The 18,735-nt window shown below is 59.0% G+C and overlaps 2 protein-coding genes across 3 annotated transcripts; both read right to left on the reverse strand.

Moving 5' to 3' along the window:
• Positions 1-1,694: 1,694 nt before the first annotated feature.
• TRAF4 (TNF receptor associated factor 4) lies at positions 1,695-7,812 on the reverse strand. Its single transcript, XM_045889505.3, has 7 exons — positions 7,536-7,812; positions 4,578-4,629; positions 3,875-3,979; positions 3,641-3,802; positions 3,377-3,538; positions 3,128-3,283; positions 1,695-2,845 (listed from the first exon to the last, which is right to left on the reverse strand). Exons 1-7 carry the CDS (start codon positions 7,676-7,678, stop codon positions 2,213-2,215), a joined length of 1,413 nt encoding a protein of 470 aa, XP_045745461.1. The 5' UTR covers positions 7,679-7,812; the 3' UTR covers positions 1,695-2,212.
• NEK8 (NIMA related kinase 8) lies at positions 3,892-18,654 on the reverse strand. 2 transcript variants are annotated; one of them, XM_045889504.3, is made up of 17 exons: positions 17,875-17,982; positions 14,738-14,943; positions 14,278-14,510; positions 13,943-14,074; positions 13,301-13,509; positions 13,112-13,194; positions 12,849-13,030; positions 12,578-12,728; positions 11,821-11,897; positions 11,316-11,433; positions 10,507-10,657; positions 10,106-10,269; positions 9,843-10,001; positions 9,496-9,654; positions 7,901-9,108; positions 4,578-4,629; positions 3,892-3,979 (listed from the first exon to the last, which is right to left on the reverse strand). In XM_045889504.3, the coding sequence occupies exons 1-15, from the start codon at positions 17,919-17,921 to the stop codon at positions 9,080-9,082; spliced, it is 2,100 nt and encodes a 699-aa protein (XP_045745460.1). In that variant the 5' UTR covers positions 17,922-17,982; the 3' UTR covers positions 3,892-3,979; positions 4,578-4,629; positions 7,901-9,079. The 2 variants fall into 2 exon arrangements, with proteins under 2 accessions (XP_045745460.1, XP_064438999.1); XM_064582929.1 differs by lacking the exons at positions 3,892-3,979; positions 4,578-4,629; positions 7,901-9,108; positions 9,496-9,654 and having other exon boundaries at positions 9,860-10,001; positions 10,575-10,657; positions 11,821-11,999; positions 17,875-18,654.
• Between the last annotated feature and the right edge of the window lie 81 nt (positions 18,655-18,735).

Consider the following 18,735-nt stretch of genomic DNA (forward strand, 5'->3'; position numbering starts at 1 on the left):
GCACTTTGGAAGTTTTGAGGGCCTCTGGCTGGTGCGGTCATCTGTAACATGTGAAGCGGCTCCTCAGAGTACTGATGGAGTCGTGAAAGTCCGGTCCCTTTCTGAGCATGCCAGTCTCTGGGGTGCCCTTCAGAGAAGGCGCTTCGCCTCCTTTACCCCATGCCATCCCTGGGAAAGCAAGCCGCCTCCTGCCTGCGTCACATACCTGCGGTCAGCCAAGCTCACACGGCTGCAGAGTAGACCCTGAGGCGAGCCCAGCTCTTGTCTGGCCTCTCCGGGCAGGTGCTTGTGGAATCCAGCTCACATTCTGATGCAAAACCTGGCCTGAGTTTACAGCGGGAGGGGCTCTGGGGCCGGCCGCGACACCCACTGTTGCACACAACTCTAGGTGGCACCCTCCGACCTTCCCTGTGAATGCGCCCCCTGGAGTGGTGCGTGGCGGTCCTGCCAGCAGAGGGAGCCCAAGGGCGGACTGATGCTGGACGCGTGGCCCCACCTCTTGCCTGACGCGGGAGCTGGGGAGCAGGCGTTTGCTAGAGCCCGTGCTTTTCCCTACCAGCTTCTGGACATCACTGTACCGAGATGGTTTATCTGGGGAAGAGGCGCGCTCTGCTTTCTCAGTAAGGCAGCCAGGGCCCCATCTCCTCCTTGGTCAGTGAATTTGACCTTTTGAAGGGTAAGCTGGTGGTTAGTTTCCCAGGCTGGCATTTCTGACCGTCCTATCCTGTCACCTAACAAGGGCTCTTTTCACCTCAGCCTGTATGTGGGAGAGTGAAGGCAAAAACTCCAGCCCTATTAGGTAATAGTTGCCACCCCGCGGTCCTCTTCCCGGGGCCAAGCAAGAAGAGTAAGGGACTTGATGCTGATTAATTGTAAAGTTTACAAGTCTAGGGGAACAGGAGTACTCGCATTTTACCAATAAGACCAACACCCCACGTAGCTGAGCAACTTGCCAAAAAGCAAGCACAGCAAGGATCTAAACCCAACTCTACCGCCAAAGTTAACGGGAGCTATTCTGCCAGGGATTGCTGGAGCTTCAAACAGAATCCAGGCCTTGTCCCAAACCAGCTGAAAGGTCACTGAGAAGTCAGTTCTCGCCTCTTCCTATTTCATCGGCCAAATGTGGATAATCACAGGCACTCACTGAGGCCTGTATGGAAAATAAACAAATACAGATGAGAGAATCCCGGTGCCTTGTACACCTCAAAAGCCCCTTGGCTTAGTCGCTGGGTATGGGCTGGGCACAAGCCTTACGAAGTCTTCACCACAGCCGGCTGAGATAGGTTCTTTTAGGATGGTGGTCAAAGCGACTTCATTTGCCCGTTGTATTAAACGAAGTCATGCCTGTACAAAGCGCTTGGCAGTGTCTGCCACGTGGTAGCTGTTACCATTAGACCAGGAAAGACCCACCTCGGGCGGAAATACCGGTCTTCGGTCGAGTATGGATGCATCAGGGACTCCAGGCTTGTAAGATGTTCAGAGCCCGCACCTCCCCCATTTAGCCACCAGGGGGCAGCAGCAGGCAACTGCGTCCTGCACAAAGCCTGGTGCAGCTCCTCTGTCGTCCACCGGAGGGCGACCCAGCAGGGCAGAGTGGCAAGCAGCAGCCCGCCTTTGGCCCTGGGCCTTCACAGTTAGACCCAGCCTTCCGGGGCCCTAACCATCCCAGATAAGTCAGGCTGGAACCAAGTTAATAAATACAATTCAGGATTTATTAAAAACCAGGGCTTCCCTGCTGTGCCCTCCTGGCACCAAGTAAATAAATAACCGGAGGGGGCACAGCCAAGGAAAGGGGAAGAGAAATCAGATCTCAAGACAGATTCTTTTAACTACCCCTCACTTTCCCAACTCCCCCCCCCCCCCCCCCCCAACTATGGCTCTTGGGACGTAGCACCAGCAGGCACCTCAGTCCCGGGAAGAGTGTGGCCGGCACCAAGGCATGTCTTTCTTCCCTGCCCAGGAGAGGAGACAGACCCTGGGATCACTTGTTTCCAAGCCCTTGATGACCCCAAGACCTGCTCCCACCCCAGCGGCCAGGGCTGAAGCACCAATAGGAGGCACCTGAGGGTGGTAGGGAAGGTGGGAGGGGGAACAGGGGGACAGAACCTAGGCAGAAGAGGCTGAAAGGGGGTCCGGCCCCCTCTCCGGGTTCAGCCAGTTCCTGACTGAGGTCCTATTCCACCCTCCCTTTCTCCGGAAGCCCCGTCTGCACTCAGCTGAGGATCTTTCGGGGCAATTCAACAGAGGCACGGATGAAGACGGCGTCATCCCGCACGTAGTTTCGCTTGCGGATATCCTGGTGGGAGATGAACTTGGGATAACCAAAGCCCAGAGAGCTCTCATCCAGGGAGCCCCGCCAAGTGCCCGGTTTTTGGAAATTCTTCCAGTTTGGGTCGGGGTGAAAGGTCTCAGTGACGTGCTGTGGCTTGGCCAGCCCGGGGTCGCTCTGATCCAGCAGGGAGAAGGTGACACGGCGGGCAAACGGCCACTCCAGGAGATTGTCAAAGGCACCCGGCAGCACGCGGATGTAGAGCGACAGGTGTGTGCCCTCGCCGCTGCCGTTGCCGTTGAGGAATGCGGACACCTGCAACTTGTAGCCATACTTGTGCGTGTAGAAGGCCGGGCTGAAGCACTCGAGGTTGGGCTTGGCTTTGGCTTCCTGGAGCCGCCGGCCGTAGCTGCCGATCTTCCAGATGAGCACGCCGTCGCTGCCCACCGACAGCTCCTCCAGCTCCCGCCGCAGCTCCTGCAGCTCCTGCCGCTGCCGGCTCACCAGGGCGCACATCATGGCCAGGTGGGGCTTCACGCTCTCCTCCACGTGCCGGGCCATCGCCAACTTAGGGCACTGTTGGCAGAGCCCCGGGCCGGGGGAGGAAGGGAGGGCGGTTCTCAGTAGGCGCAGGCCCAGGGCCGGGGCGGGGGCGGGGGCGGGGGCGGGGGCGGGGGCGGGGAGGGGAGGGGGCGGGGACAGGGCTGCGGGGCCCCAGCTCTGACCGGGCGGACAGAGGACACTTAGGAGGCGGCGGCGGCCGGCAGAGGGAAGGACCGAAGGCTTCAGAGCAGCCCGTCTGCACCTGACGCTTCAAGGACCCAGAAGGGGGCGGAGGGAAAGCGGAGGGCAGCTCACCCTGTGCTTGCAGCCGGAGTCTTTGAACGGACACAGCACCAGGGCGGTGCTGCAGCTCTCCTTCAGGTGGCCGGGCAGGTCCTCCCGAGCCACCGTGCCCACGCCACACTGGTTGGGGCAGGGCACGGGCAACCTCGGGCACTGGTACTGGTGGCTCTAGGGCCGCAGAGGCCGAGACAGCGGTCAGCAGCCTGACACCCCGCGCCCGCCCCGCCCCTGCCCCGCGCCCGCCCCCGGGGAGGGCCGCACCTGGATGGTGTCGAAGACGAACTCCTTGGTGCAGTAGGTGCACGGCTGGGTGCGCTTGGGGCACTCGGAGGTGGCGTGCTGGGCCAGCAGCCGCCGCATCATGCGGGCACCGCACTTGTTCTCACAGTACACGCTCTCCTGGGGGCACACGCCCTCGTGGCTCTGCGCAAATGCCCGAGGGGCCGAGCTAAGCGATCCCCGGGGCTCCCGGGTGCCCCGCTCTCCCGCGTCCCTCGGCCAGGCCTCCCCCCCGCCCCCCCTCACCTCAAAGGCCTCCCCACTGAAGTCGCAGCCGCAGAACTCGCACTTGAGGCGCCGCTTGGGGCAGTCGTGCTGCAGGTGGGCAGGCAGGTCCCGGCGGCTGAGCTTGGTGGGGCAGCGGTTGGGGCAGGGGATGACATTGAAGCTGCACGTGTTCAGGTGGCTCTGGTGGGAAAGGAAGCAGTGAGCGCCTGCCAAGAAAGGAGCCGCCCCCCTCGGGCCCCATCAGAGACTCACCTGCAGGTGGCGGAGCGGCCCACTCCAGCGGCAGCCCTCCTCACTGTGGATGCAGCGGATAGCCAGGCCCAGCACCTGGACCTCCAGCTCGGGGTCTGGGTAGATCTGGGTGGACGGGGAGGAACCGCGCAGGGTCAGAGCATGCTACTGTCCCCAGTTACCAACCCCCCCCCCCCCCCCGGGACAGGCTAGCTCTACCTTCGCATCAGTTAACAGACTCTCTGGAGCTATATTCCCCTCTGTGCCCTGGGATAAAAGGCACAGCAGGTGGTTATCTGCTCCACAGCTGGATACCAGGGTCCCCAACATGCCTGCACATGACACTCCCTTTGGAGTGGCAACCGATCAGCCTGCTCAGTTCCAGGCAGCCCGTACATCCTCTGCTTCCTTCCTCCTGGTAGAGGGGTCCTGGCCATCAGCCACGGGTCTGGCTTGCCACCCAAAGGGGAGGGGAGCACTGCTTTTGGGCACAGAGCAGCTCTGTGCACCCCCACAGGCTGGGCATTGTGCCTGCCCTCCAGGGCAAACACTGGCCGCATTTGCAAACGGGCCTGGTGGGAGGGAAGAGGCCCCCTCTGTGGGGGCACAGGATTCCACAGTACTGGGTTGACACTGGCCCTGAGCCGACTGGCAGCCAGCAACCCCAGCCCCCACCAGGGCAAAAGCCTGTAACCTGGGCCTGTGCCTGGCACTGTGGGCTCACCTTGGCATAGTCCAAAGGAAGTTGGTCCTCAGGGCATTTGAAGACTCCTTCACTGTGAAGGGGGAGCGGACAGGGTCAGGCTCCAGCTATGGGAAGGGAGAACCCAGGCCCCACCCCCCTCCCTCCCTCCCTCCCTGGACCCGTTCTCAGCCAGACCCCAAAAGATCCTAGCTCTTACCCTGGGGAGAGGGGCTCTGGGCCCAGTGGAAGCAGACAGCTGCCTCTGACAGCATGAGGCCAACAGGTGGCAGCTGGTACCCCTCCCCCCCAGAAGGGCAGCCGGTCTGGAAAAGGAACAGGACCACCTGCCCTCCACCCCTGTTAGTTTTCACTGGCTGGGGGGACAGGGTAGGGGGAGCAGCGATGGGCTGAGATGAAGTGGCAGGGCTGCCCAGCTCCCATTAGCGTTCTTGTCCAAGAACCCAGAGCAAAGGTCAGTCCGGGGCCACTTTACCCCATCCCTTCCCTCCTCCCATGAGGGTGTGTCTTCTAAAGCAAAGAGGAGAGGCTCACTCTAAGGCAGTGTTTTACACTCCTATCCAGTCCTAACCACCTCCCTCTGAGAAGGAGCTGCATGCCCCCATTTTGCAGATGAAAGAACTGAGACTCATAGATAAAGCAGCACCTGGATGTCTGATTCCACAGCTCAGGTTCTACTACACTGTACACACAAAAAAGAGGCTGGGGCAAGAAAAACCCTCCAGGCAAGCTCAGCCAAGACTCTGGCCACCGCACAGCAGGCGCTGAAAGCTTTCTGACCTTGCACCAATCCCCACCCGGCGGTTAGCACCAAGGAACCTGCTGGCACACCTCCTTCCACCAACATGGCCTTGCTGACCCTGGCCAGGCCCAGTCACACACACCTGGCACAACGTGCACAGCCTAGGCAGGGCCAGGGCTCACCCAGTAGGACTGAAGGCCCTCGGGCATGGCATTCCTGGCAGATCTGAGTCAGGCAGGTGGGAGGCAGAAATCAAGGCGGAAGCGGAAGCCACATGACAGCCCTGTCCATGACGGTACTTTATAGGACCTGGGCAGCTCATGCCCCAGGTGCCCAGAAGATTGCTAGCACCCACCTCCCCTGACCCCACTACCACCACTGGCCACGCCACCAATGCCAAGAACAATACATGCCCAGGCACTGAAGAGGTGTGCCCATGCCCATAGGGCAACCAGCCTTCCTGGACCAACCTGAGTAATAGCCCTGGCAGGAATGGGGAAAGAGGGGTGGGCCATGGGGGAGGGGTCTGCTTGGCTGCTTCAGGAATGTGCTGATTTAGTGGTTTGGGAGACAGGGAGGGGACTAAGGCAAGTCCCCAGGCTTCAGGCAGAAGATTAGCCCGAGCAGCTTGGGGCCCAGCCAGGACAAAGGTTCCGCCAGGGCTGTGGACACCCTTGCTTGCAGGGTAGGGGGTGGTGGTGAGGGACAGAGCCTGTTCAACCACTTCTTTCCTTCGGGGGCCTCAGCTGCACAGCTCAGGCGCTAGGGGAGGGGGGAGGCAGGGCCCGAGACCGCTCCAGGCTGTGCAGCGGAGGCCCAGGCCCAGGGGAGAAAACAGGATGGGGGGAGGGGGCTATGGGAGCGGAAGAGGGGATTTCCGGTAGGGGGAGGGGCAGAAGCCGGGGAGAGGGGCAGAGAAGGTGGTGGAGGGAATCGGCCTGACAGCCCCCTCCCCAGCTCCCTCGGAGGCAGTAAGGGTGGGTCAGCTGGGAGGGGGTAGGGGCTCAGCTGGCCTCATCTGGAAACCAGAGGGCCGGGGAAGGGCACCGCGGCAGACAATGGGGCTGTGTGTAGGGGAGTCTGTGTGTACACTGAAGGGAGGAGGGAGGAGGGAGGAGGGTGAGGGAAAAGGAGGAGGGGGCGGCCTAGCAGCTCTCGCAGGAGCACATGTGAGGGCAGGAGCCGGCCCAGGCTGTGGGGAACTGAAAACAAAGGGCCTGCTGAGATTTCCGCCAGCGGGGGTCTGCGGAGCGCCGAGAGGGAGCGCGCCGAGAGAGGGAGAGAGGAGCACTGTGCTCCCTGCCTGCGCCCCTAGCTCCCCCCTCAGCAAACAGCCTCCAGACAGGCAGCAGTGGCTGACCCAGCTTTCCCCTGTGCTCTTGGGCCACGACCTCCCCAGGAGTGGGGGCTCCCTCATCTCGCCCCCCCCACACCCGGGCCTGAACAGTTCCCAGCAAAAGAGTTTAGATTCAGGACACCGCAGAGCGCCCAGAACTCAAGAGATGCCCCAGAGCCAAGGGGTCACCTGGAGCCCTGGTTCAGTAACACCCAGGGTGCGACCCCCTCCGTCACGATTTACAGACCACTCTTGGTACTCAAGATCCCCAGGGGCAAGGAGGGACACCGAGCGGTCCCATTGCTTCAGGGGCGATCTGTAGCGTCACAGTCCTCCCTCTGTTGTACGACCAAAAGCAGCCCGGGCTTAAATCCCAGTTCAGCCTTTAAGTAATTGTGTGACCCTGGGCAAGTCGCAGCCTTTCTTTGCATCTCTTTCACCATCTGTGAAATGGGAGAACAATAGCTGCCGTTTTCGGATCGTTCTTAGGATCAGAAGAGATTAGATGGGCAGAAACTCCAGAGGCTTAAGGTACTGTGCGGGACAAAGAGTTCTGTCCTCCTCTTCCCGTACGGATTCGAAGTTCAAGGATGAGGCCGCTCCGGCTTTCAGGTGAGGGGGAGGGCCTGCCACGGGTCAGGAAGGGCGTGTTCTCCCACCTCCACCCCTCGGTCAGGCACCGAATTCTTCCGTAGGGCCCCGGGACCCTTCGGATTAGTGCTTGGAGTCCCCCCTCAGGGCCTGACGTCACCGCCGCCCCGTGACGTCACGGTGGGCGCCCCTGAGGTCACAGAGCCGCGGCGCAGACAAAGGCCCGGCGTGCCTCCGGCCTGGGCCCCTCCCCAGGCGCCGTCCCCCCGCGCCACGGCCACGGCCGTCCCCCGCTCCCCCCGGCCCGCACCTGAGGAACTCCTGCAGGCAGGTGTCGCAGAAGCGGTGGCCGCAGGTAGAAACCTGCACCGGCTCGCGCATGGGCTTCCCGCACAGCGGGCACAGCAGCCGCCGCTTGGGCTTCTCCAGGAACTTGTAGTCGAAGCCGGGCATGGCGGGCGGACGGGCGGGCGGGCGAGCGGCGGGCACGGGCAAGCGGGGCCGGGCACGCGGCGGCCCCACAGCCCGCGCCTCGCTCCGGCCGCGCTCCCGGCTCCGGGCGGCGCCGACTGGCGGCCGCGGCCTGCGCCCAGCCCCCCGAGCCCGTCCGCCGGAAGAGGGGGTGGAGCCGCGCCCGCGCGGTCCTAGCGCCCACCGCACCCAGCTCCCACCCACCTCGCGGGCTCGCGGCGTCGGGGTCGGCGGACAGCCAGCCTGGCGCCCTCCACCGAGCGCGCGGGCTCCCCTCTCCCTTTCGTAAGAGATCGTGGCTCCGCTTCTCCCCGGGGCCGGGGGCGCCCTGACGCTGGATGGGCCGGAGGGCCCCGGCGGCCGGACTGGGCCGCGCCACAAAGGTTCGCTTCTCCAGAGTCAACAGCTCGGTCTCGGGGGGCCACGTGTCGCCCCAGTGCCCGGGACTCCAGCTTGCAGGTGCTAGGCAGCTGAAGCCTGGCAACCAGATCTGGGGAGCTGGGCTGGCGCGGGGAAGCCGAGCTGGGCGCTGGGCCAGAGGAACCTTGGCCCCAGCCTCAGGCTGCGCCCACATTCCTCCCCGGACCGCGGCCCTGCCCAGCCCTGGGGTGTCGGGCCGCCACCCCATCCCCCCCGAAGAGACCACATTCTAGGCAGGCAGCTATTGTTTTTATTGGCGCGATTTCCCAGTCATCTGGAAAACTGGTCTGGCCCAGCCAGCTACCCTTTCTCCCAACCTGCTTTGGGGGAATGGCTGGGGTGAGGGACAACCTTCAGCAGGGATCCCCCTCTGCAGTAGACACTTTGGTGCCCTTGCAGATGCACTCCCAGTCCGCTCAGAAGTTGTGCAGCACATCTGTGCCTTGGCATCTCGGAGTGGGGGTGGGTGGGGAAGCTCCCTGTTCCAGGCAATGCAGAAGCCAGGCTGCCAGAATGGCCAGTCCAGGCAGGATGGGGCTTGCCCTGCTCCAGAGCACTGAGCTGCTATCCCAGGGGGCACCAGCGGCTTATTTTCTAACTGGGCTGGGGAAAGGACAGGGTCTGGGTGGAGCCACAGCTGCCTCCAGCTTTTTTCTGCCAAGACTCTGGAGGCCACCCTGCTTCGGAAGGTTGGGTCGGCTTTCCAACTCTAGCCAGTCTGGACCCTGGGGACACCAACTTAAGAGGGGTGGGGAGAGAAAAGAGAGATACTGGGGGAACGGGGTGGGTTGAGGTTAACGGGTCCAGGGCCAAAGGAGAGTGGCCGCTTCCCTGGTTCTTCTGCCACACTGAGGACCCTCCAGGCGGCTGGTGGGGGACAGTCTTGCTGCAGGCTGCTGCAGTTTTCAAGCACGGTCCGAGGAGCAGCAATATCAGGGTGGTCCAGGGGTGTACCTAGGTGCCTCACGGTGGAATCGGCTCATCTGTAACCGCTGGAGGGTACAAACGAGAAACCCCTGCAGCCGCCCTGAGGGCAGTGCCTCCAGCAAGGGATACCCACCTCCGCTCCTGCTCCCACTCCCACACGGGGCCCTGGACTCTGGACCCTGACCGGCCGGAAACAAAGGTTCCAACTAAATGGGATTGGGGTAGGAGAAAGAATGCCTTTGGGCCCCGGGAAGCACTGGGAACAGCCCTTCAGAAGGGCTGACTGACTCCCTTGCCCTCCCCAGGCAGGAAGCTGTCTTACCCTGCAGCTTCTGCTTTCATTTATCTGGGGGCTTAAGATGCTTTTAGTGCTTTGGGCTGTGACCACTGGGGGATGGGAGTGTGGGCAGGGACGCGCTGGATTAACCCTTGTGCGGAAGGTTACCACTCACGGCGGACTGCCAGGAGAGTGTTTCCATGGCAACATGACACAGAAGTCACTGTGTAGGGGTGTGTCTCATCCAGCTGCACTGGCCGAGGGAGTCCAGCATCCTCATCCCTTCTTCCTAGTCGACCTCGGGCCCCTTTGCCCCAAGAGTACACTTCACCCTCTGCCAAAGCGAATCCCAAGGACGGAAATAGGAGGACACAAGCTTAGCAAGCAGCTACCCTCCTGGATTGCCGTACTGGCCCCAGTAGGAGGTTCAGGAGCCCTGAGCAGGATACTCCCCCCACCCCCGACTGCTCATGGGCCTGCCAGCACCCCTATCTGCCCCCATTGTGCCCACTAATCAATCACCTGCCCCAATGGCTACAGTGAACGCATCCCCACAGGCCACCGTTGCTATCTTGATATTCTGCAGGCCTTGGACTTGACAGGGTGCCCTGCTGACCCGGCGGGCACTGGTGCCCAACTGCCCATGCTGATTGCTGCCGAAAGTATAGCAGTCACCAGACGCTGCAGGGAGGAAAGAGGAGAGGAAGGAAAGGGGTGCCTCAGCTGAGATCCCGAGGAGGCCAGGAGAGTCGACCTGCAGCCTCCTGTGCCCGGGTCCTACTCACCAGTCACTGCAGCTGAATGAGCAGTGCCCAGGTCCACACTGAGCAGGGGCTCCTGGTCGAGGGGTGCAGAACCTAGTGGTGTGAAGCTCAGGGCCTCCTCCACCTGCTGGTGGGGGGCAGGCTCCTCCCCCAGGGAGAGGTGGTCCAGGCCCAGCTTGTTGAACCTTGAAGGTGGAGCCAGAAGCCAAGTCCGACTGATGGTTTGCATAGACCCGACTGACCCCACCAATCTGGGCAAGAGCTGGTCCCTAGGGGACAGATCCCACCCTGGATTGAACCCAGCAGCACTCTCAACCCCACCCTCAGTTCGGACCCTCAGTGGAAGGGAGGCCATGACAGATGGAGCATTAGCGGCCAGGGAGGGGGAGCGGCAGGCTGGTCACGCCAGGGGACCCATTCACCTGTTACTCCCACAGGCCAGGGCTCGACCAGGGACAGTGAGGATCATGGAGGAGTCAATGCCACATACCACCCGCTGGGCTTCCTGTCCTGGGGGCATGGACACCTGCTGGGGGCAGCTGTGGGACTCCCTGGTGCCCAGTCCCAGCCGGCCTACAAGGAGAAACCAGGATGGGGCTAGTCTGGGTTTTAGGGTTGGTGATGCCAGGATGAGGAGCAGCCACGGAGAGGAGGTAACCTTGTGAGTGAAGGCTGTGCCCTCAGCCGGAAATACCTAACCTCGGGCCCTCTGTGGCCAAAATCCTACTCTTCCTTATGGCACTGTTCAGGTGCCAACTCTGTCTCCTCCAGGAACGTCCCATGCCATTCCTTGGGTTCCCACATCTCTGGACCCTGAGGGGAGCCCTGATGCTGTCTCTCTTTTATTGCAGGGAGATGTCATCCTTCCCCCGTCTAGAGTGAGTCTGCCAGGAGGACAGAAACCCCATGTAAGTCCTCTCTGGTTTCAAATGCCTAGCGTGACATCTGACCCAGAGAGGGCCACCATAAGTACTGCCAGATGAAAGTGATCTCTCATTATGTCATAAGCACCTGAAGGAAGGGACTCCTGTTCATACTGTCTCTGCACCCAGCACAAGGAGAGGCTCCTACTAGATGTGCAGTAAAGTTTTGTTAAATCAAGAAATGAGTGGAATTGGAAGAGAAAGGAGGGAGAAGGGGCCATGGGGTAGAAGGCGGGTATGAAGAGGAACCAGTCCCAGTCAGGCATGTGAGATGGAGCCTAGAGCCTGGAACAGGGCGGAGGGCTTACCACTGTCGCCACGGCCCCACGCAAAGAGTTCTCGCTCAGTGGACAGGGCCAGCACGTGGGACGCCCCACAGGCCACCTGCACCATCTCGTAGCCCAGCAGCGCCTCCACAATGGTGGGCTAGAGAGAGAGGGGAAGCAAGAGAGACTAGGTAAGGGGCCTGGACCAGCTGCCTGGCCTCAGCATCCCGTGGAGGAACGAAGAAGTTGGAGGCTGCAAATTCTCATGAGACAGCTGTGTCTTTAACTGCCACACACACCCCCGCCACACACACACACTCTCTCTCTCACACACACACACACACACACACATACTGCAACCACTGGGGAAAAGCCTGGTCTTTCTGTACTTCCCCTGGTGTGGCCCAGAACAGGTGCAGCCTGGGAGCTAGAGGGACCTGTGGCTGCTGGGGATCCCCGGCCTCCAACTCCGGTGTCAGCTGTCCGATGCGGGCTCCTTGCCATCTCCCCACTTCCACCTCCTCCCCAAGGTACCTGCAGCACCCACCTGGCTGAGGTCATTGAGGCTGCCATGGCCTAGGCACCCATTGCTGCCACTGCCAAAGGTCATGATGATACCTCGGTCTGCAGAGGGAGTTGGTGAAGAAAGAGAAGGGAGAGAGGTTGGGCTGTTTTTCCAAAGAGGCCAGTCCATGGGTTGGAGGAGCAAGAAGTTGGAAGCAAAGTCTGGAAGAATGGGACAAGAGGCAGAAAAGGACAGGCAGGGTGTCTCTTCGTGGGAGTTTGGACAAGTGACAGCCTCTGAGCTTTATTTTTATTTTTTAAGATTTTTTATTTATTTATTTGACAAATACAGTGAGAGAAGGAACACAAGCGGGGGAGTGGGAGAGGGAGAAGCAGGCTTCCCGCCGAGCAGGGAGCCCGATGTGGGGCTCGATCCCAGGACCCTGGGATCATGACCTGCGCCAAAGGAAGACGCTTAACGACTGAGCCACCCAGGCACCCCGCCTCTGAGCTTTAGATAGGAGCTTTCCAGATCTGTCACTGAGCCTCCCTCAAATGAGGATAATATACAGTAACTACCTGGCCAGGACTATTGTGAAGGGTAAAGGAGATTGTGTAAGTACAGTATCTCTCTCTCAAAATTATAAATACATCTTTAAAAAATAATAAAGCAGCTGGTGCAGGCTAACGAGTAGAGAGGAGCATTAGGAGTGAGCAAATGACAACCAACGAGGGGAGATGCTCTGGGGGCCTTCTGAGACACTGTGGGATGCCCCAGGATAGTCCCCTGCTGGACTCACCGGTCAGGCAGGCTGTGAAGAGGTCCCCGCAGGCCACATGCTTGATAGTCACGCCCGACTGGCCCTCCAGGAAACGGGAGACAAACTGGGGCAGCTGCTGCTCCACGGCCCCCGGCAGGAGGGCGCCCCCTCCGGCGCCTAGGGGCGGGGCCTGCGGGAGGCCGGGAGGGCGTGGGCGGCGCGTGGGCGGCGCCTGAGCGGCCCCTCCGGCCCCGCCTCCCGGCCCCGAGCATCCAGCCGCCCCCCACCCCCCGCCCCCCAGCCTGCTCACCTCCCACAGGATGAGGCGCCCCGAACGCGTGACGCCCGCCTTCTGCGTGCGTCCGGCTGCCACCTGGACCACTTCTGTGTTGAGCATCGGCAGCCGCAGCGGGGCGCTGAGCCCGCCGCCCCACGCGTACACGGACGACAGCGGTGGGGGAATGGCCGGCCGTGGGGGTCCCCGGGGTATGCCTGCGGGACAGCGCGTCGGGCCGATTAGACTGGGGGGAATGGCTTGGCGTCAGGGGGCACCGGCAGTCGGCTCTGACTTACCTCTGCAGCGGGCGCCAGTGCTCCTGCTCCCTGTGCTGCCGCCGGGGGCCATGGGTGGCCCAGGGACCAGGGACTTCTCTGCCCTGTGGGTCAGACGGGGGCTTCAGGACACGAACCATTCCTGGCACCCCCGCACGCAGGCTTACTGTGCTCCCCCTGGGGGCCCCCGCCCCCACTCCCTGCACAGGCCTCCTCATGCGGACACTGCCCAAGTCGGTGTGAAGGTTGAGGAGGGCGCGGATGCAGAGGGGCTGTGCCATGATGTGGCTGAGCGGCGGCCGCCGGGAGGGCTCCAGGCTGAGCAGACTGAGCACGAGCTGGCGCAGCTCAGGGCTGTACCGGTCAGAGATGGGCGCAAAGGTGCCGCTCATGATCTTCAGCACCAGCGCTGGCAGGTTCTGTGGAAGCACGGAGAGGGAGGGTGGCCAGAGCCTGGGCCAGGCTCTTGGGAGACAGCACCTCCCGCCTCCAGGTCTAATGGGGTGGTCAGAGCAGAGCCCCGCACTCAGAACTTGCAGTCTGACTGACCAGGGGACTCCCAGTGAGAGGAACTCCTCATAGGGGAGCTGCAGCTATGTCCTCAGAAACCTTAGGGGGTTCGGAGAACTCACATCGTGCCCTTAGGAGGGTCCCTACTCTGGTGCGCTCAGGAGTCCTCGGTTTCATGGGGGACCCAAGCCTGAGGGAAGCCACAGCCCTGGGGTAATCTACCAGTCTGATGAGGGAAACAACTCAGCCAAAAGAGAGGAAACACCGAAGTGGCTGGAGCCAAGGACTTCCAGGGGAGGGAGACAGACATTTCCCAATTGTCTCTTTGGGGGTATAACTCACCGCAGCTTCAAAGGCCCTCTTGAGACTGGCCAGCTCATAGAGGACACAGCCCAGGGCCCAGATGTCACTCTTCTGGTTGTAAGGCTTGCCCTCACACAGTTCAGGGGAGATGTAGCATGGGGTGCCCACCACCTGCAGGAGGGAAGCGGATATTATTATAGCTCAGGGGAGGGAAGGCCCTGTCCAAGGCCCACCGGAGACTGCTTCTCCCTGCAGGACCACCCAGCCAGGGGCTAAGGGGCCAAGGTCTTGGGGAGGGAGGGGGTTGGGATGCAGAGTGAGCCTTGGCCCTCAAAACCTCCAGCACCCTTGAGGTCCCCTCTGTGCCCAGGCACCGTGTAGGCCTTGCTCTTGCTACTAAGGATCTTGGAGATGCCGAAGTCACCAATCTTGACAACCATGCGGTGTTTGTCAAGAAGGATGTTTTGGGTCTTGAGGTCCCGGTGCAGGATGAGATGGGTGTGCACGTGATGCAGCGCGAGCAGGATCTGCACAAAGAAGTGTAGGATGGTCTCCTCCTCCAGCAGGGAATTACAGCGCTTTTGGATGAACTCAGCCAGGGTGCCACCTGCAGCCACAAGGAACTAGTTAAGCTCTAGGCTTTCCCATGCCTGGCACTCTCCTGTTGAGAAACTACCAGCCCAGACAGGGCAAGGGCCTGCCAGCCTCACACAACTCTATACCTCTGACCCTCAGTCCAACCTGTTCTGAGGAGGAAAGCTGGCTGATCTGTATCTGTCTGTTCCAGAGGTAAGAGGCCCTTGGAGCCAGGCCAATGCAAGAAGGCTGGCCCACCTGGTGCGTATTCCATGGCAATCATGAGGGCCTTGTCCTCCAGGAAGTTCTCATAGTACTCAATGACATTAGGGTGGTTGAGGAGCTTGAGGACCTGGCACTCATTTTGGGCTGCCTGCCGCTCTTCTTTGGTCATCTGCTCCACTGGGATCTGCTTGATGATCACCAGCTTCTGGTCAGCCTTGCGCAGGCACAGGTGCACAATCCTGGGGACAAAGAGCACAGGGGTAGGTCCCAGCTGAGCCTCCAGCCACACATCAGGCAGGGCAGACCTGGTCACTGGATGTTCGAAGAGGGGAAATAGAGGGGCACCTGGGTGGCTCAGTCGTTAAGCATCTGCCTTCAGCTCAGGTCATGATCCCAGGGTCCTGGGATCGAGCCCCGCGTCGGGCTCCCTGCTCTGCGGGAAGCCTGCTTCTCCCTCTCCCACTCCCCCTGCTTGTGTTCCCTCTCTCGCTGTCTCTCTCTCTCTGTCAAATAAAATCTTTAAAAAAAAAAAAAAAGAAGAAGAGGGGAAATAGGCACAGAGACTAAGAGGTCAGCTAACTAAATGTGCAGAACACCGAGTTTAAGAACAGGGAGAACTAACCACAAACACTGTGTGAGACCTTGGGCAAGTCATTTAACCTGAGGCACAGTGAAGTTAGTCTTGATCTTCCTAAGTCCCCATAGACTTTGGAGTTAACTGCCTGGGTTCAAATTCTGGCTCCTCCTCTTACTACTTACCTGGTTTGGGATTATATGACATTTTCATCTGGAAAACAGAATCAATTTCCCTGGGTTGTTGAGAGGATCAAATGAGAAAATGCATGTAAGGCACTTAGCATGGTGCTTGGCACATAAAAACTGCTCTATGCGTGGAAGCTGGTCATACTATTATTTTCTTTTATTTATTTATTTATTTATTTTATATTTTATTTATTTGACAGCGAGAGACACAGCAAGAGAGGGAACACAAGCAGGGAGAGTGGGAGGGGGAGAAGCAGGCTTCCCACGGAGCAGGGAGCCCGATGTAGGGCTCGATCCCAGGACCCTGGGATCATGACCTGAGCCGAACGCAGATGCCCAATGACTGAGCCACCCAGGCGCCCCTCTTTTTTTTTTTTTTTAAGATTTTATTTATTTATTTGACAGAGAGAGACAGCAAGAGAGGGAACACAAGCAGGGGGAGCAGGAGAGGGAGAAGCAGGCTTCCCGCCGAGCAGGGAGACCGATGCGGGGCTCGATCACAGGACCCTGGGATCATGACCTGAGCCAAAGGCAGACACCTAATGACTGAGCCACCCAGGCGCCCCCATACTATTATTTTCTTCCAACTCTGGTCAGTGGCCATAAACGCAGGGTCCTTGTTCTCCTTCACAACTATATCCCCAGAGGAGAGATCCGTATTTAGCACATAGTAGGAACTCAATGAGTATCTGCTGAATGAATGGAGTGTAAGGTGATCATCTAAGTATCAAATTTATATTTCCAACTCAAACCCCTCCTCTGAGCCCCAGACTCACACATCCAACTACCTGCTTTGCTTTCTACCTGAATGGCTTCCAAGCATCCTAAATTTTTTTTTTTTTAAGATTTTATTTATGGGCGCCTGGGTGGCTCAGTTGGTTAAGTGACTGCCTTCGGCTCAGGTCATGATCCTGGAGTCCTGGGATCGAGTCCCACATCGGGCTCCCTGCTCAGCAGGGGGTCTGCTTCTCCCTCTGCCCTCTTCCCTCTCGTGCTCTCTGTCTCTCATTCTCTCTCTCTCAAATAAATAAATACAATCTTAAAAAAAAAGATTTTATTTATTTATTTGTCAGAGAGAGAGAACAAGAGTGAACAGCACAAGCAGGGGGAGCTGCAGGCAGAGGGAGAAGCAGGCTCCCCGCTGAGCAAGGAGCCCGATGAGGGACTCGATCCCAGGACCCTGGTTTCATGACCTGAGCGGAAGGCAGCTGCCTAACCGACTGAGCCACCCAGGCATCCTGCATCCTAAATCTTAAGAAATTCAAAATAAAACTTTTGATTTCTGCCCCCAAACCCTTTCCTTCCTGAGTCTCTTCCATCTCAGTTACTGACACCACCATTAAAGTCAGACATCTGAAAATCATGCCAAAATCTTTCCTTCATTTCACACTAACATATCATCAGTAAATCCTGTTTCCACCTCCAACATATTATGAACTCAACCATCTCTGACCTCTGCTATAGCCCTTGACCAAATCATTATTTCTTGCCTAAAGTACTGCAATAGCCTTTAAAATGGTGCCTTTCACTTCTGTCATCCTCAAATCTAAGTTCCACACAGCAGCCAGAGTGACATTTTAAAAATGCAAATCATATCAAGACCATTCATTCTGCTTAAACCCCTTCCCTTTTACACTTCAAATAAATTCAACCTCTTTACCTCAGCCTATTAGGCCATCATCTGTCCTCTGTGACAATCACATTTTATACCATTCTTCATATATATATATATGTGTGTATATATACAGATATACACACATATATATATCATTCTTTACCTACTACATACTACATGACCACTACATTCCAACTTCACCAGTCTTTTTCTCAGTTCCTTGAATACTCTGAATTCTTTCCCGCGTGCGGATATGCTGCTTCCTCTGCCTGTAAAGCTCTGCCTTCACCTTCGGGTTTCTGGTTTTCATTCCTCAAGTCTTGGCTTTAAACTTCACCTCTCAGAGAAATTTTCCTTGACCCCCTCCCCAAATAAGTACCCCCGGTGTATGCCACGCTCGCAGCTTGTTAATAACTGCTTTAATATCTTGTTTATTGTATAATTTTACTACAGTCTGTAAGCCCCGAGAGGGAAAAGACCACGCCTATTTTGGTCTTTACTGTACAGTCGGCGCCGAGAGCCTGACCGGTATAGTTGGCGCTCAATCTTTGTTGAATGAATGAGTCAGGAATCAAAGAACGCAACTCTCAGGGGGCGCACAGGCTTGTCGGGGGCGGGACCTCGTTAGAGGCGGAGTCTCCCAGCTGGGCCCGGGACCGGAAGCCTGGGCGGGGCTTTCCGAGTGGGCGCTCCCGCGTCGGGGCGCGGCTAACAGGGGAGCGAATTCGCGGTCAGAGTTGGGGCTCATTTTCCCTCTCCCCGACCAATTTCCTTCCCCAGATCCCTGGCTCACCCGAAGGCACCTCTCCCCACCACTCGGATCCGCTCGTACTTCTCCATCTCATTTCTGAGTCACATTTCCGGAACCCCCCCACACCCAGGCGCGGCGCGTGCGCGGACCCGCCCACTCTATGGCCACGCCCCCTACGCTGAAGATAATGGCGGGGCGGAGCAAGTGAGATTGGTGTGGGTTTCAGCTCTGCGTCTATCTTGGGCTGTTTACCCAGTCCTTGCAGCCCCCGGCCACAGTTGCTTTTTCAGAGTCCCAGAAATGGGGTTTTATGCCAGTTCTTGGCGCGCTTGGCAGGTAGAACGGTACCAGCCATTCCCTACACACGTGTTCGCATCCGGCCCTCACAAAACTTCCTTAGAGCGGAGGGGTGCCCTGCACAACCAGTGAGGGTGAAAAGCAAGGGCCAATCTCTCTCAGCTCACTTTAAAGATTTTATTTATTTGAGACAGAGAGAGAGCAGGAGACGGGGGAGAGGAAGAGGCAGAGGGAGAAGCAGATTCCCCGCTGAGCGGGGAGCCCCAGCGGGGCTCCACCCCAGGACCCTGAGATCATGTCCTGAGCGGAAGGCAGGCGCCCCTCTCCCCCCGACTTCTTTGCGCACTAGTGACACTATTTGGGAAGGAGAGAACGCATTCTCATTGGCACGCAAATGATAAACAGCCAAAACTGTACCGAGAGTGTCATGACACTCAGGGAGCAGGGTTAGTTTCGTGTTTGCCTAGGGAGGGACCGGGGAAACACCAAGCCGTGCACATGGATTCACCTAGGGAGGAGGAGACTCCAGGCTGTCCCAACAAGTGAGCACCGCTCTCGTCATCACCACCCCCCCCCCCCCGCCCTGCACACACACAACTTTGCCGC

Source organism: Mirounga angustirostris, unplaced genomic scaffold (genome assembly GCF_029215605.1).
Source record: "Mirounga angustirostris isolate CCGP_5_RB_7025 unplaced genomic scaffold, mMirAng1.0.hap1 SCAF_17, whole genome shotgun sequence".
Classification (NCBI taxonomy): domain Eukaryota; kingdom Metazoa; phylum Chordata; class Mammalia; order Carnivora; family Phocidae; genus Mirounga; species Mirounga angustirostris.

Excerpts from the sequence above, each read along its gene's own strand:
- TRAF4 (XM_045889505.3), bottom strand. The coding sequence starts at position 7,678 with ATGCCCGGCTTCGACTACAAGTTCCTGGAGAAGCCCAAGCGGCGGCTG. Across the intron at positions 3,980-4,577 it reads TTCCTTTGGACTATGCCAAG|ATCTACCCAGACCCCGAGCT; the intron begins GTGAGCCCACAG and ends CCGTCCACCCAG. Across the intron at positions 3,539-3,640 it reads TCAGTGGGGAGGCCTTTGAG|AGCCACGAGGGCGTGTGCCC; the intron begins GTGAGGGGGGGC and ends GCATTTGCGCAG.
- NEK8 (XM_045889504.3), bottom strand. The coding sequence starts at position 17,921 with ATGGAGAAGTACGAGCGGATCCGAGTGGTGGGGAGAGGTGCCTTCGG. Across the intron at positions 14,944-17,874 it reads GTGGGGAGAGGTGCCTTCGG|GATTGTGCACCTGTGCCTGC; the intron begins GTGAGCCAGGGA and ends CTTTGTCCCCAG. Across the intron at positions 14,511-14,737 it reads TGCCATGGAATACGCACCAG|GTGGCACCCTGGCTGAGTTC; the intron begins GTGGGCCAGCCT and ends TTGTGGCTGCAG.